Source organism: Pteropus alecto, unplaced genomic scaffold, assembly GCF_000325575.1.
Source record: "Pteropus alecto unplaced genomic scaffold, ASM32557v1 scaffold78, whole genome shotgun sequence".
NCBI lineage: Eukaryota > Metazoa > Chordata > Mammalia > Chiroptera > Pteropodidae > Pteropus > Pteropus alecto.
This window is the reverse complement of record NW_006443124.1, coordinates 6,576,469-6,592,196: the sequence shown is the minus strand read 5'-3', so window position 1 is coordinate 6,592,196 and position 15,728 is coordinate 6,576,469. Positions and strand designations below refer to the sequence as shown.

Below are 15,728 nucleotides of genomic sequence, written 5' to 3'. Positions count from 1 at the left end.
TACCTCTGCCTTACCTAAGGGCCCAGTCCTGGGCGGCAGTGGCTGCTCCTCCCCGGCGGCGGCTCCGCGGCGGCGGCTCTGACGTAGGACACCGGTTCCCTCTCTCCAGGCAGCTGCATGTGTTGCAATCCGCTCACATGGGGCCTGTGACATCACTTCCTCCGCCAGGGGCTGACTGGAAGTCGGCGGGCGGAAGGGAGGGGGGGGCCAGTGCGGAAGAGGATAAGCTCTGCGCGCGCCGCGACTTTCCATTGGTTCTCTGAGCCGCGGTCTACAATGAGCCCGTCGATTGGCCACAGCTGGGGCCGCGCTGCCTTGTGAGGTAAGTCCAGGGGCGGGGAAGTGCGCTCTTTCTTCCGGCCCGGCAAACCGAGAGGAAGAAGCGGGCGGAAGCCGGTGGCTCTCGCGAGGGTTCACTCGAGCCCCTCCAGGCTCAAATGGGGGTGTTTCTTAAAGGGCGAGGTGGGTGGGTCGTCGTCGGTCCTGTCCCTTCTCCTTGAATGGAATGGATTTTTGAGCGTCTGCGACGCGCGGCTAGGCCCTCCGGCCCGGACGCGCGGTTTGAATTGCGCCTGAGAAGCCATGAAGAAGCGCCTCGCGCCTTCATAGCTGACGAAGTGCTTCGGCCTGCGTATGTCACCGCTGCCTGGACTATAGTGTTCATGCTCCCCGCCAGTGTGTCGGGATTAGAAAACTTCCCCCGGGTGGTCCGAGACCTCGCCACCTGCAGGCGCAAAAGAGGCATGTTCTTTCTCCCAAGTGCTAAAATGTGTTCACTTTGGCCCCAGGACTTGGGGGCAGGGAGAAAACGGGCTGCCTGAGGTTGGAGACCTGAGGTATTTGATTCCTTGAATGGTTTGGTCTGAGCTGTTGAGAGTGGAGGTGGGGAGAGTGTTGAAATAAAATGGGCAACTTGTGTAAGTTAGAACTTTTATCTTTTTGTTTTAGGATTTTTCGTTGGCTAACTTTGTCTCTCTTAACCTCAGTTGGGTTCATTCAAATCTTTGGTCTCAAACTGTGTGCTAGACCCGGTTTTCCTGTGGATTTTCAGATGAACGAAACAAATAACAGTGCCTTCCTTCGTGAAGCTTTCAGTTTAGTTGGGTTTATAACCGTTTATGATTTTATACTTTTGTGTAATAAAATAATTGCACAGATACATAAGTATTTCAGACTGCCCTCTGAAGAGTGTAATGAAGGAAGGCCCAACTGTGGAATGAGACCCAAAGGATGAGGAACTACAGAAAATCTAGTGCGCTTGAGTAAGGTCAGTGGTTGGAGTAGATTGAGAAGGAAGCAGGGCACAGACCATGTAGGGCCTTGAAAGCCAGGTTTAGGAGTTTGGCCTCTTTTAAGAACAATGCACACCTTAAAGGGTTTAGATTAGAGGTAGGGAGATGACATGAAGGAATAATTATGTTTTTTAAGGAGATGGGTCTGCTTGAATTGGAGAGGGCAAAAGTCGAAGCCTGGTGAGCATTTTGGCTGCTGCAGTAATTCAAGTGAGAGATAATTGTAGCTTAGATTAGGGTGATGACAGTGCAGATGGAAGTGAATGATAAGTGGTGGTTAGCATGGATAGGACTGGATGATGGGTTGGATGTGGAGGAAGAACAAGAATAACTGCCAGGGTACTGAAATGGTTATATTTACTGAGATGGGACAGATGAGCAGGTTTTGGGAGATAGAAAGTTTTACTTTGGGATTGAAGTTTGATATTGCTTATGAGACATGCAAATAGTGATGTCAGCCAGGCAATTGCATTTATGTGGGCTTTGAATCCTTTTTACATGTTATTGTAACTTTGTCCACACCTTGGAGATGAAGTATTACCCCCATCTCATAGGTTGAGAAACCGAGGCAAAGAAATGTGAGAGAGACTTGCTCTGAGTCACACAGGTAGTTTTCTTATGGACTCCATGATCAGTGTCCGCTGCATTTTATCATGCAGGCATCCCATTACTTGTATTTCCATATGGTAAAGACACAGACTTCCTATAGGGCAAGTCTTCTCTCCCCCAGCAAATGAATTCTCAGTATGGAATCTCTTCTTTGGGTTTCATTTTGTAATTTTCAGCATATGTTCACTCATTACATAATATTTATTGTACTTCTGCTGTGTGCCATTCACTGTACTTAGTAATAGGCCTGCTTAAAGTAAATAGTCATAAATACTGCTTACTGACTGACTAGGTATCTACCATGTCCTGAGCTTTTCCCTACTTCATTTCCCTGCTCCAATTCCTACTGTCTACACTAGGTTGCCTTGATCCACCTTTCCTGATCATTTTTATGTTTACAGTGTTACTTCAGGTCTGTGTTTGATGGTCTCTCAGGCTTTCTAGACCACCTCACAGGCAGGCTTTTCTGTGTGATTAATGCAAAAGCAAACATGGTGACATCCCAGATAGAATTGCTGTTAACCTTTGAATCTTTGAAATCTGGTGATTTCTAAGATATGCAGCTTCTTAACATGGTCTAGGACAGTTTAACTGTAGACCCAAAAGCTTACTTGCCTAGTTGCCGCAAATTCATCATCTCCGCATTTAGTATTGGAAATCAGTGCATTAGAAGCAAAGGCCGTCATGGATCTCTAGCAGAAGAGATTTGGGAAGAACAGAGACATGGATGCTATTTCCGTCAGCAAAGATGAGCCTTTTAAAATAGGACCATGACCAATCTGTCCTGGAGGAACCTCCTATGATATAAGGGTGATACACATTTTTTCAAAATTGCCTATGGCAGGTTGTCCTTCTCTGAAAAATGAAGGATTTATACTTGATGACCTCAGAACTTCTTCCCCAGCTCTAATGTTAGGTAATAAAGTTAAATACTGTATGGGGTATAGATGACATTCCTAGTGTGAGTGGGGGAGAAAGGAGAGGGATGGATTGTTTTGATGTTAAAAATACCAACAACTTGAGAATACAGTGCTGTTAGGTACAAAATGAAATAATTGGTTGGTAATGTGGTGGCTAGTTCAAAAGGAGTCAAGATGAAGAAGACAGGGAAAGGGTGGTTGTGGAAAGGTTTGCAAAGGGCTGTACCCTTTGACTCTTATGGAATTTGATGAGGTTGTTAAAGGAAACACCGCTGAGCTAGGCAGCTGAAGGGTTCAACCCTGACTCTGCTCCTTAGCTTGGGCAAGTCACTTCTTAAATCTCACAGAATCTCAGTTTCCTTATCTGTAAAGTGGGGATGCTGCCTATTTTGTGGGACTGTTAGATCAACTAACTTGTGTAAAGTGCCTAGTATTACTTACAGCAAGCAAATGTCATTGTTCTCTTTTGAATTTCTCCTAATTTGTGCTGTCCTCTTCCACTATTTTCTTGAGGACCTATGACACTACTCACTTCATTATGCTCCCACAGAAAATAATGTTGGGAGACTAAAAAGTAGAACAGATCTAAAGTACAATTCCTAGGGATTTTTTTTTTTTCTGGTAGAAAGCGGGGAGCTAGTAAAATAGGTCTGTGGGATCTTTTCTCCTGCTTCAATGGCTTGTGTGTTAATAATTGTTATAAATTTGGAATTTTTCAGAGTTAGAGTTTAAAATATTGGATATTTATATACCCTAACTATATTAATAGTATGAATGACTTTTTCTTAGGTATCCTGATAGTTATATGTGTGTTTTCCTTGCCCCTCGTTCATCAATCAGGGTTCCACATAAAATTTTGTTTAAAGAAAAAAATATTTCTGTGCCTAGAAAAGTAAAAAATAATTTGAAAGGTCTCTGAATTAGACTATGTCAAAGTGCTTACAACTTCATGAAGTAGATGGAGATCAGTTAAGGAATGTCTAGATTGCCCTTAAATTCCTGGCTGTACTTAAGCATAATGAATTTGAGGAATGCTTTTCTGTAGATTCCATCCTTAAATAAAGAAATCTTACAGTAAGAAAAAGCCAGTGAAGAAGACCTAAGCTATAGTGAGTGGTACAATGTAAAACTCAAAAGGATTTAAGATTTGTGTAAATTGACATAAGATACAGTTGCTTAAGTGGGGAGTGCAGTGTGTGTGAAAGTGACTTGAAATGGGCAAGTGTAAGGTGTCAGTTACTCCTGTGGTCAGCAGGTGGTGAAATGTAACCCCCTTCAGTGGGAGGGGGGACTACAGCTAAGGAATGACAGCAGTTTCCTTTCTAGATGACCAAACATCTTTACACAAATTTGTAGACTTGTTAAATTAAGATGACTATATTTTTTTAAGTATTAATGTAGATGTTATTTACCAGATCACTTCTTTCTAGTTTCTAAGATTTTTATTTTATTTTATTTTTTTAAGTTTATTGGGGTAACATTGGTTAATACGATTATATAATTTTTGGGTGTACATTATAATTTAGCATCTATAGTTCTATTGTGTGATGACCACCCAGAGTCTAGTTTCCTTCAGCTACCATATGTTTGATCCCCTAGATGTTGACTATTAAATGCTACCCTATAATGGTTTTCAACTTTAAGAAAATAATGCACATAGAGAATTCTTTTTTTTCTCATTCTTTTCATTATAGAAAAAAATGGTTTTTCTTTTTTTAGAATCCCTGTTCTAGGGAGCCCTCACTAACTGGAGTAGGTCTTCCTATAACATGAAAGAATAATTAGCAGGGCAAGAGTGAGCCATGCCCTTGGACCACCTGGGGTAAAGGTAAGTTCTTAATGTTTTCAGTGGTGCCTTTTTTGACTCAATAGGATACTTGTAGAATAGCTAGATAGATGCTAATCTTTTAGTTCAATTCCATGAATATTTATTGTGTACCATTGTTCTGTTTAGCACTGGAATGAAAATGCTGAAAAAAATTTAGATGTGCAATCCTTAAATTTATAGTCTTTTTTAGAGGGGAAAAAGGACACAGAAAAGTTAAACAAATAAATGACGGGATAATAGAAGTAGCTGTTTACAGGACTGAGGTAGAAATGAACAAGATGAGCCTGAAACACCTTGTTATATAAGTAAGAAGGGAAATGAACAGACTGCTGGGTTTTTGTTTTTTTTTTTATGTCAGTACTTTTAATATCCTGATAGACTTTGTTCTTATTTTTTATTGAGGTATAATTGACATATAACATTAATTTCAGATGTGCAAAGTAATGATTTGCTATTTGTCTATATTGTGAAATGATCACAATAAGTCTAGTTAACATCAGTCAACATACATAATTACAAATTTTTTTTTCTTTTGATGAGAACGTTTTAGATCTACTCTCCTAGCAACTTTCAAATATACAATACAGTATTATTAACTATAGTCACTGTGCTGTACATTATATCCCCAAGACTTATAGCTGGAAGTTTGTACTTTTTGACCCTCTTCACCCATTTCTCTCTCTCTCTCACACACACACACACACATGCAAGCACACATGCTTGTCCACCTGCCTTTGGCAACCACTAATTCTCTGCATCTATGAGCTATTTTTTTTTTTTTAAGATTCCACATGTAAGTTGAGATAAGGTATTTGGCTTTGCCTGACTTATTTCACTTAGCATAATGCCCTCAAAGTTTCATTCATGTTATCACAAATGGCAAAATTTCGTTCTTTTTTATGGTTGAATAGTATTTGTGTGTGTGTGTGTGCGTGTGTGTGTGTGTGTGCGTGTGTGTGTGACATCTTTATCCATTCATCCATCAATGGGCACTTTTTGTTTTCATGTCTTGACTCTTATAAATAATGCTGCAGTGAACATGGGGGTGCATATATCATTTTGAATTTGTGTTTTTGTTTTATTTGGATAAATACCCAGAAGTAGAATTGCTGGATCATATGGTAGTTGTTTTTAATTTTTTGATGAATAGCCATATTGTTTTTCATAGTGGCTGTGCCAGTTTACGTTCCCACCAACAGTGCAAAGGGTTCCCTTTTCTCTACATCTTTTCTAACACTTATTACTTTTTCTTTTTATAAAACCATTCTAACAGTTGTGAGGTGATATCTCATTGCGGTATTGAGCTGCGTTTCTCGGATGGTCATGTTGAGTACCTTTTCATGTATCTGTTGACTACCTATATGGCTGTTCAGATCCTCTGCTCATTTTTGATTGGATTGTTTTTTTACAGTTGATGAGTTCTTTATATATTTTGGATATTAACCCCTATTGGATATATGATTTGTAAATATTTTCTCCCATTTCATAGGTTGCCTTTTCATTTTGTTGTTGATTTTCCTTTATTGTGCAGAAGCTTTTTAGTTTAATATAGTCCCAGTTGCTTATTTTTCCTTTTATTGCCTTTTAGTGTCAAATCCAAAACAATCATTGCCAAGACATATATCAAGGAGCTTACTACCCATGTTTCCTTCTAGAAATTTTATGGTTTCAGGTCTTATAGTGTTTAATCCATTTTGAGTTAATTTTTGAGTATAGTGTAAGATAGTGGTCCATTTTCCTTCTCTTGCATGTGGCTGTCCAGTTTTCCCAACATTATTCATTGAGGAGACTGCCTTTGACTACCGGGGTCTTGTCAAAAGAACTTAAGAGCCAATAGAAAGAAGCTCCAAGAAGCCAAAGTTAGAACAATTTGAGCATCATTAAGAACAACTACAATGAATTGAAACACATAAAATAAGTTAAAATCCATGAGTTCACAATAACTTCCAAGAAACTGCATTGATCTCCATTTTCATTAATACTATAGAACCAACTCATTCTAAAAACAAGTATGTAAAGAAATCTCTCCTATATGAACTGTACCTCAGGGTAACTAGGTACCTAGGGAAAGTTTCTCATTATAGAGGTATTCTAGCTGAAAAATGAAGAAAAAATAGAAGTAGAGTAGTATACTTTTAATGAAATTAGTGATCTAGGTAATGCTCATTAGTGGCTGCTAACATCACAGTAGAGTCAACCAGCGTTATGTATCCACTGATGGAAGTACATACCATCTATTCTTGTCAAAAACTGAATTTGACTCAGATCAAGCAGGGCTGGAAGAACATGCTAAATGACATAGGAGTGCAATCTGTATAATGTAAAATGTAGGAGATTACAGGACCAGTGGCCTAGTTTCCTCAACAAAGAAATTGCAAAGCAGGGGGAAGAAACCTAGGGAGCATTTGAGATATTCCTGCTTGGCATATGTCGTCAGTTTGGTTCAAACTCTTACAAAAATTATAAAAAGAGAGAGAGGCAGTGAAACCTATAGTTTGAAAGAGAGGGCTGTGTCTCCTCCTTTCCTGTCCTCCTTAGGGCACATATCAGCTAGTATAGGGCATGACCTTTATTTGGTTCCTGACTCTTTAGCAGTTGGAAAAGTCATGAAACAATTAGGAAAATTTGAACATTCCAGTGTTTGCTTAATAATAACTTGTTAACATTTTTTAGATGTGGTCATGATATATTGTAGAATAATCTTTTAGAGGTACATACTAAGAGTAAAATTTTGATTTCTAGAATTTGCTTTAAAATGATCCAAAGGAAGGTGGAGGAATATAAGAAGTTTCTGAATTGAACATTAAAAAGTTGAAAAATAAGAGTGTAAGAATTTGAGTGAAACAGTGTGGGCTGAGTGGGGAAGGCTTCATGGACCAACAATGCTTAAGAAATGCAAAGGCAAGATTGAGATGGCAAAGCAGGACAGGAACTAGGAGGGTATGACTTGTATTTAAGCCAGTTAGACCAGTAAGGTAGATTGATTTCACATTTAGGAAATCTATGCTTCTTAACACATTTTTTGGTCACAGATCCCTTCAAGAGATCAGTAAAAGCAATGGACCATTTCCCTAGAAAAATTGAGTCTTACATTTTATAATCAGTGGTTTATGGACCTCGTGAAGTCACTCATGTGGACTCTGCATCCCCCATCACCATTGCCTTAAATCCTCACACTCTGAATCAGGGGCTACAAGAACCTGTTGAAGAGCCTGTGATTTAGGTGGAACATTTTCTCTCTTCTGATCTCACTCGAGTTGAAGCTTGTAATTATTAAAGGCTGGTTTAGCTGCAGCGTTCTCTTTAGTGTAAAGATATATTTATGTTTCCTGACCTACTGCAAGTGGCTTTGATGATGCAGCATTGTATTGTTTAACCATGTGAAATTGCTGATATTCAGTTGTTTTTGGCTTACTGAAATGACTGTTTCAATGGTTCTTTCTGTAATTGCTGAATTACATCCTTCATGCTGTTCACAGATTGAGTAATGTAGGTCACCCTATAGCACCTTTGTCTAGAGCTTTCACTAATTTCGTTGTTCTTTTTGATACTGGAGGACAGGAAAGGAGGAGACACAGCCCTCAAAAAGCAGCCTTAGGACTGGAGAATGGAGTCACAGTGGTATCTGAAATAGTGAAAGGTCTTTGCTTGAAGCAGTTTATTTCCAAAATTTGGGTTTTCTCTTCATTCCCCATCTATTCATGTACCATCTGTAAATTTTATTTTTTTACTTGCTGTTATAGATAGAATTTCTAGTATAAATGTTATACTAAAAAAACGAAGCCACCTCCACAGATTACTTATTAAAGGTTTCTTTATAATGAAGAAGTATGGAGCAAAGCATAAAACTGACATCTTAAGTCTCCCTGGTAACTGATGTATTGATAAAGACACAACACTTATGTAGTATTCCTACCAATAATGTGAACGTGACTCTGAACATAAGGAAATTGAGTGAATCCAAAGGGTCATTCTGCAAAACGAATGGCCTATACCCTTAAAAAATATCAGTATCATGAAAAGACAAAAAAGGCAAAAGAACTATTCTTAGATAAAAGGATATAATTAAATGCCATGTATGATCTTTGATTTGACTCTAGATGAAAAATAAAGTTAAAAGATATTATTGAGACAACTAGGAAAAATTTTTAATGGGCTATGTATTAGATAATAGTATTACTATATCAGTATTAAATTGTCTAATTTAATAGTTTTGGGGAAAGTGTTCTTAGAAGATGTGTACTGCGATATTTAGGTTGGAGTATCATTTTCAGAAAACATATAGAGAAAGTGTGCACGAGAGCAAATGTGAGTCCAAATGTGGCAAAATGTAAATTGAATCTATATGAAAGGTGTATGTGTTTGTGTACATTATACTATTCTTATAGTTTTTCTCTAAGAGTAGGTTTGAAACTTTCAAAATAAAAAGCTGAGGAAAAAGTTAATTCTACCTGGGTAAATAGCAATATAATTTTTTTTCAGGATCACATAGATTGAGTAGCAACAGAATTGGACTCTAGCCAGAAAGTGTAAAATAGAGTTGCAAATTTATTCTGGTCATTCCTACCTCCCACCCCACATTGCTAGGCCAGAAAAACCTTGGGCCACATTTTTAGGCCTCTAAACATTACTATCAATTTCACCTTGGCTTCTTTTTCTAGTTAGGAATTTTTATCTTTACTATTAAGGTTCTAGTTTCTGGCTTTGGCAAGTTACCGCTAGTACTCTTCACAGATGAGTCTAGTTTAGACAAACTTAAAAAAACAAGGGACCTTATTAATCTACCCAGAGTTTGGGGGCAGTGGGAGAGAGTCACTAATTTGACAAAAAGATTCAAGTTCTTATGAGGCATTATTCTAGATGCTGGGAAATAGCAGTGAGCAAAAAAACAAATACTGGCCTTATGGAGTTTACATGGTGGCTGTCAGTCCTTTTGGGCTACTGGAACAAATTAACAGACTGCATAGCTTACAAATTTCTGTTCTGGAGGCTGAAATCTGAGATCATGGTGCCAGCACGGTTAGGTGAGGCCCCTCTTCTAGGTTGCAGACTTCTCTTTGTATCCTCACTTGGTGGAAGGGCATGAGGGATCTCTGGAACCTCTTTTGCAAGGGCACTACTCATTCATGAGGTTTCCACCCTCATGACTTATCACCTCCCAAAGCCCCCACCTCCTAGTATCATCTTAGAGGTTAGGATTCCAAACATGGATTGGTAGGGGTTGGGGACGTTCAGACCGTAACAGTGAGGGGAAGGACAAAGACAAATTAAGTGGGACAAATACATTGCCATGGAGAAAGAGTAGGGTAAGGATAGGAAACAATGACTTGGGGAGGGGTCTATTTTATGAAATTTCAAAACCTTATGGAAAAGTGAGTGGTGACCAAGTAAAATCTAGGGGAGAGATCACAAGGTGAAATAGTTGGAGGGTAGGAAAAAAGAGGTAGTGAGAGGCCCAATTACATGAAGCCTGTAAGTAGGCCTCTGACTGCTGACTGCTATGGGAAAACACCATAGTAGCAAGGTGTATAATTTTAAGTGGGGAAGACTACTTGGAATAATCAAAGAAGTAATTTATACAAAGTGGTAGGAGTAGGGATTGTGTTTCTGGATGTACTTTGAAGTTTACTGAGATTTGTTCACTCCAGGTTTTTTTGGTTTGGGCAATCATAAGCAGCACATTTCCTTTAACTGGCAAGACCACTTAGGAAGGGAAATCCAAAGTTCCTTTGGGACCTGTCAAGCACTTGTCAGCACAAAAGAGAAACTGCATTTGAAGAAAAAATATCTTTTTGCCTTTCAAGGCTAATTGCACCAGTGTTTTATTGGTTGGTAACTAGAATACTGCTCTATGTTTGCTACACTTGGGGCAGTTTGAGACAGTAGTTGTGGTATCTATCCAAGCAGCTCTTCTCCCTAACAAAACCCATTTTGTTCAAGGAGTGCTTGGCTCCTTCTCCCTGATTCCAAGGATGAGTCTTGAATTATGTAAGCCAGTACTTAATGGGGATGTTCTGGAAATCTTTGAAGGGCTGTTATCACAATGATTAGGAGACACTGGATGTGTTTAGTGGGCAAGGGCCAAGCAGAGATACCACAAACCACAAAACAATCCTTCATAAAGAATTACTACACATTCTATAAGGTTCCCACCAAATGTTCATGTGGCTAAACACTTGAGCCTAGAACTTATTTTTTTACATGAATCTTAAGTATTTACGTCGGTGTTAATGAACAATTTTCCAGGAATTATTGTGTCAACATCTTCACATTACAGCAATGTATTGATTTTTTTAGTATATATGAATGTCAATTCTAGATAGCACCACAAAATATAATAAAGGAGGAGTTACATCTAATAGAGACTAAGCCTATGTTCTTGATTAACAGATTCCTTTAGGCATGGCATGTGATAGTAATCCATGAAACATGAGCAGAAGTCTGTTGGAAAACATTTGGGAAGTAATTAAGACTTAAATGAGATCTAAGATGCAGTCGCCTGTCTGCTTCTGAAGTCGTTAGCATGTAATAACTAGAATTACATCAGAATTTGGGACAAGGGGACTCACTGAGGATGAAAGAGCAGAAGTATAGAAAAGAGTGAGTTCCTGATATTGAGCCACTAACCTCATACCGTAGGACTTACTACTGGACAATATATAAGCTACTTAGAGCTGAAAGCAATCTGCAAATAGTAGCCTTGGTTTTCATGCTGGAGATCTAGAGACTGTTTTAACATTCCGAAGACATACAGGGCTACAAGAAGGGGGAAAACCTCTAAACCAGATTTGTCCTTGGTGACAATGCTTATTACTGCATTATACCAGCCCTTCCAAAACTTGAATTGGTATTTTTAAGGAGTTAGAAATCCTGTATTTCACCTGAGGTACTTAGGTCAGGGAATTGGGGAATACGATACATGTTATATTCTCTAAGTCTCAGAGTCTCACCCCTCACAAATAAGAGATCGAGATGCTTTTCATATTTATTTTTTAAAAAAATCCAGAATGGATCAAAAAGAACAATCAAGAATACAGGTGCCAGACAAAGGCCAGAAGGTAGCTAGAAAAGTATGCCTTACGAAAATTAGGAGACATTACCTTGTTTTATAAGCTGTACCTAATATAAATAACTAGCTTAGTTTTCCACTGATCTAGCTTACCCTGCTCTACCTCTGAATGTGGCACAGCTGGCTTGCCTTGCAAGGCCTCAGTTGAAGAATCTCATTTACACACACAGGTTGGTAAGCAATACTCAGCTAACTTGAAGTATCTCATCTTCATATAGTCTCATTCCAGGTCTCGGACTACCTTCATTGTGTGTGAGATGGTTTCACCCGTTGAAAATATGGCTACTTCAGAACAAAAAAATGTTGTCTAATGATCAAGAAATCATCTTCCCCCCTTTTATGTGTAGCTGAAAAATGATAGAGTAGGGACATAACATTGTGAACTTTGCACTGTTGGAATTATCACTCATTAAGTGATCATTAGCTAACAAGCACTAATTTACACATTAAGGAAATTATATATAGAATACTGCAAAAACACAGTAGAAGACTGAAGTTTGCCCATTTCTGCTCAGGAAGTCTCTTCACTCCCAAGCGTCATAACCTTGTCCTTTTGGCTCCAAAGTTTACTGCTATTACTGTTTCTCCTCCTTTTGATCTTCCTTTTGTTCCCCAGTGCCAGAACTTCCAGAGCCTTCTCGCTCAGATGCCATCTGTTAAAATATTTGAGAGCCACTCATTTAAAGTTAAGGCTGACAGTTTGCTTTCAGATGAACTAAAAAAATGAAGCAGTCATATCCTGCCTATTTCACTCTCCCTCCCTCCTTGTACACTACTGGTGGTTTTTGACTCCTTCCCTTTGACCTCGCCCTGACTCCCAAAGTAGAGTCAAAAAGGCAGGAAGGGTATTTCCAGTACTCCCAGTTCTACAAATGGCTATGCAGGGAGCCATTAGTGAGTAATCAAGAGCAGTTATAATATTAAATTAGGAGCAAAACACCTTTCAGTCCTTGTACCTTTTTGTATGCCATTTCGAAGAGCTTCAATGACGCTTGCTGAAGGGAAGATGCTGCTTGCCTTATGTTTTCTCCAGTTTCACTATCTTTTCGAGCCAGGAGCTCCCTCATTTTGGAAATCTCTTCTTTTAGCTTGTTGCACTTAAAAACAAAACCAAACCTCCACTTTTTCAGGGTTTCTTATCTTGTTACATGTAGCAGTAATACTCGGAAACATTTTTTTTTTTTTAAAACTAAATACCTATCAAGACCCACACAGAGAAACAAACAACTATTATAAAAGAGGGCTCACCTCATCAGCAGGCAATTGGTCCTTGAATTCTTCCATTTTGCTTTCTGTGTCATGAATGATTCCTTCAGCCATATTAACCGCTTCAACTCGTTCCTAAGAGAAATTAAAAATTTAGTATAAATGAAGACTTCTCAGTCAACCAGATGGCTGAAGGTCCTCACTAAGCAAGGCAACATGCTGACTGCTGCATAGTTACAGAGTAAAAACAGTAAAGGGGAGAAATCGCCTTGGTCTAAGGTAGTCTGGGATATCTGGAAGAGATTTTGGCTGGATTGATAACATGAGAATATGGAAATACTGAGAATAAGAAAGGCATTCCACACATGTTATGAGCAAAGGGGGAGAAGGGATAGATTGAGGGTAAAAGAAGACAGAAGATCAGGGACACATGTCTGAACTCCCATTTTCACCTCTCAACTGAAAAAGCAGAAAGTACTCACCTTCTTTCTCCTGTCTTCCTCAGCATACTTCTCTGCATTTTTAACCATATTTTCAATATCATCTTTGCTTAGCCCACCAGAAGACTGGATCACAACTAGTGAAAAGAAAGCATTTTGTCATCTTCTAGGTAAAATTTTATCTCTTCTCTGCTGTATTAAGAAACTACTTCTGCACAGAATAGGCAATCTTGATATGAATTATGACAAGGAATACCGTTGTAATATAATAAAAAGGAAAACAAGGGTCTGATATCTACAAAGAACAAACAACTATCCTGCCTGCCTACCAAAACTTTAGCTGAGCGATCCAGAGGCTCAGTGCCTGTTTGGCCAAATAAACACCACATCTATTAATGTGAATCTCATAACAGGAAAAAAGGGGCAACCCTGAGATTGAGAGAAAAGACTTGTATGACCTTGAGGGTCTTGTTCCCAACAGAAAGGAACTCTAAGGTCCTTCACCTCATTCTCACAGTCTGATAAATAAAAATACTTACTCTGCTGCTCACGTCCTGTACCCTTATCTTTGGCAGAAACATGTACAATTCCATTGGCATCAATGTCAAATGTAACTTCAATCTGAGGGACTCCACGAGGGGCTGGGGGAATTCCAATCTAAAATAAATAAATAAATCTAGAATAAGCTCTCACAAAGAGATCCAGTGCTCTACTTCCAAACCTATATGGTCTTCTGGGGTACAAATTGCTTGGCTCCAGAGAGGAATAAATGATAGCTTGCACAAAAACACAAGTGTGTAAGTACAGGTAGTAGTTTGTTACCTGAAATAAATAGGGCTCGTACCAGTTACCGTTGGTTATAGCAAATAATCTTAATAGCTGTATGTACCTGGGGTTACAGTGAATAAGAACAAACTATCATTGTTCATCTCACTAAGAACCAATAGCAGTGCTAACTAGAAGCTAATAATATGTCTCTTAAATTAGTAACTAGGAGTTTCTCCTAATTAGCACTGCATATGAACAGTTTTGAAGTTCCTAAGGAACAAGCAAGGCTTTCAGGGAAAAACTGAAGCCATGGGTATCCAGTTGCAGAATTTGTGCACTATGTTAATACAGACTGTGTTTCAGTAGTTTGTGTTATATCTGGGGTTAGAATATAGTCTAACTTTACAGTAAAAAAGAATAAAGAGCATATTTAGGATTCTCAACACCTACCAGAGTAAACTGTCCAAGAAGTTTATTGTCTCCGGCCATCTCTCTCTCACCTTGACATACTTTAATCTCCACTTGAGTCTGACCATCAGCAGCTGTAGAAAACACCTAAGGAGAAAGAAACTTTTTGGGTTGGCATTCTGATTACACATAGTATAAGCCAAAGAAAGAAATTCACATCCCAACACTGAAAGAGTCCTAATGTATACTATTTTCACTCTTTTCAGAACAAAGGTTTATGTCTTTGCAGGGAAAAGGAGTAGGATTAGCACAGCAAATGCATTTTACAAAGATGCAGCATTTGGGCACAGAAGGCCCCACGAGAAGGAGCTAAGATACATGATGTTGAAATATTCTTATCTGGGTAAAAAGGTCCAAGATAGAACATGTATTTTGGGCTGTCACAGGAAGTTACCATACTTTTCTTCAGAATGATGTGTTGGCAATACATCACTGCACAAATACAGCAATAGCCAGTTTTTCAGAAAAATATCAAAATTGGGAAAGTCAGGAAATAATTCTTAATCCAAGACTAAGCCACTGTCCAAATAGCCCTGTTTAGTGTCTCAGGACACCCATCATTCATTCACCTATAAGACAAGCACATTCCCCAGTCCTGGCCAGGCCATTCTTTTTATTGCCTTTGAGAATAGAAGAGTACAGGGAATTTAGTCCCTAATGATGCTCCTTTTGACAAGTTATTTCAGTCCTGCAAAGGACAGACTATTAATACCTTCCTTGCAATCATCACCACTGGCTGACAGGTAAGGAGAACTTTTCCAGGAACAAAGAAGAGAACAAAAGACATCCACATTCAACTAGTATGGACTGCAAAACAAAAAGTGAAGTTTCCTAGGAAAAGCTCCCCAAGTGGCTGCAATCACATCCCTAGTATCTCTTGTTACAAGGTAGGGAGGGGGAGGCTCTTACCTGGCTTTTTTTGGTTGGAATAGTGGTATTCCTGTTAATAAGTTTGGTAAACACACCTCCCAGGGTCTCAATACCCAGAGAAAGGGGAGTGACATCCAGGAGCAACACATCTGTGACATCACCGGCCAACACACCTCCCTGAATGGCAGCTCCAATGGCCACAGCCTCGTCAGGATTGACAGCTTTACTTGGGGCTCGGCCAAAGAGATTGCACAGTCT

The 15,728-nt window shown here is 39.1% G+C and overlaps 3 protein-coding genes and 1 non-coding gene across 4 annotated transcripts in view; 1 reads left to right on the top strand and 3 right to left on the bottom strand.

The window, feature by feature from the left end:
• Nucleotides 1-210, bottom strand: part of ETF1 (eukaryotic translation termination factor 1) — a 26,178-nt gene extending 25,968 nt beyond the window's left edge. The window contains exon 1 of the mRNA XM_006923061.3: nt 15-210. The gene's annotated coding sequence lies outside the window, so the exon portion shown is untranslated. The remainder of the gene's footprint in view (nt 1-14) is intronic.
• Nucleotides 211-303: 93 nt separating this feature from the next.
• Nucleotides 304-15,728, top strand: part of CTNNA1 (catenin alpha 1) — a 301,788-nt gene continuing 286,363 nt past the window's right edge. Inside the window, exon 1 of the mRNA XM_025040779.1 lies at nt 304-322. The gene's annotated coding sequence lies outside the window, so the exon portion shown is untranslated. The remainder of the gene's footprint in view (nt 323-15,728) is intronic.
• Nucleotides 11,619-15,728, bottom strand: part of HSPA9 (heat shock protein family A (Hsp70) member 9) — a 13,679-nt gene continuing 9,569 nt past the window's right edge. Inside the window, exons 11-17 of the mRNA XM_006923060.3 lie at nt 15,510-15,724; nt 14,583-14,687; nt 13,904-14,021; nt 13,407-13,501; nt 12,967-13,059; nt 12,675-12,815; nt 11,619-12,371 (exon numbers count right to left, since the gene is read on the bottom strand). Of these exons, the coding sequence (XP_006923122.1) occupies nt 12,294-12,371; nt 12,675-12,815; nt 12,967-13,059; nt 13,407-13,501; nt 13,904-14,021; nt 14,583-14,687; nt 15,510-15,724 (845 nt within the window). The 3' untranslated portion in view covers nt 11,619-12,293. The remainder of the gene's footprint in view (nt 12,372-12,674; nt 12,816-12,966; nt 13,060-13,406; nt 13,502-13,903; nt 14,022-14,582; nt 14,688-15,509; nt 15,725-15,728) is intronic.
• LOC112472071 lies at nt 14,974-15,038 on the bottom strand. Its single transcript, XR_003043512.1, has one exon. It is a non-coding gene; the product is annotated as a small nucleolar RNA SNORD63 (small nucleolar RNA).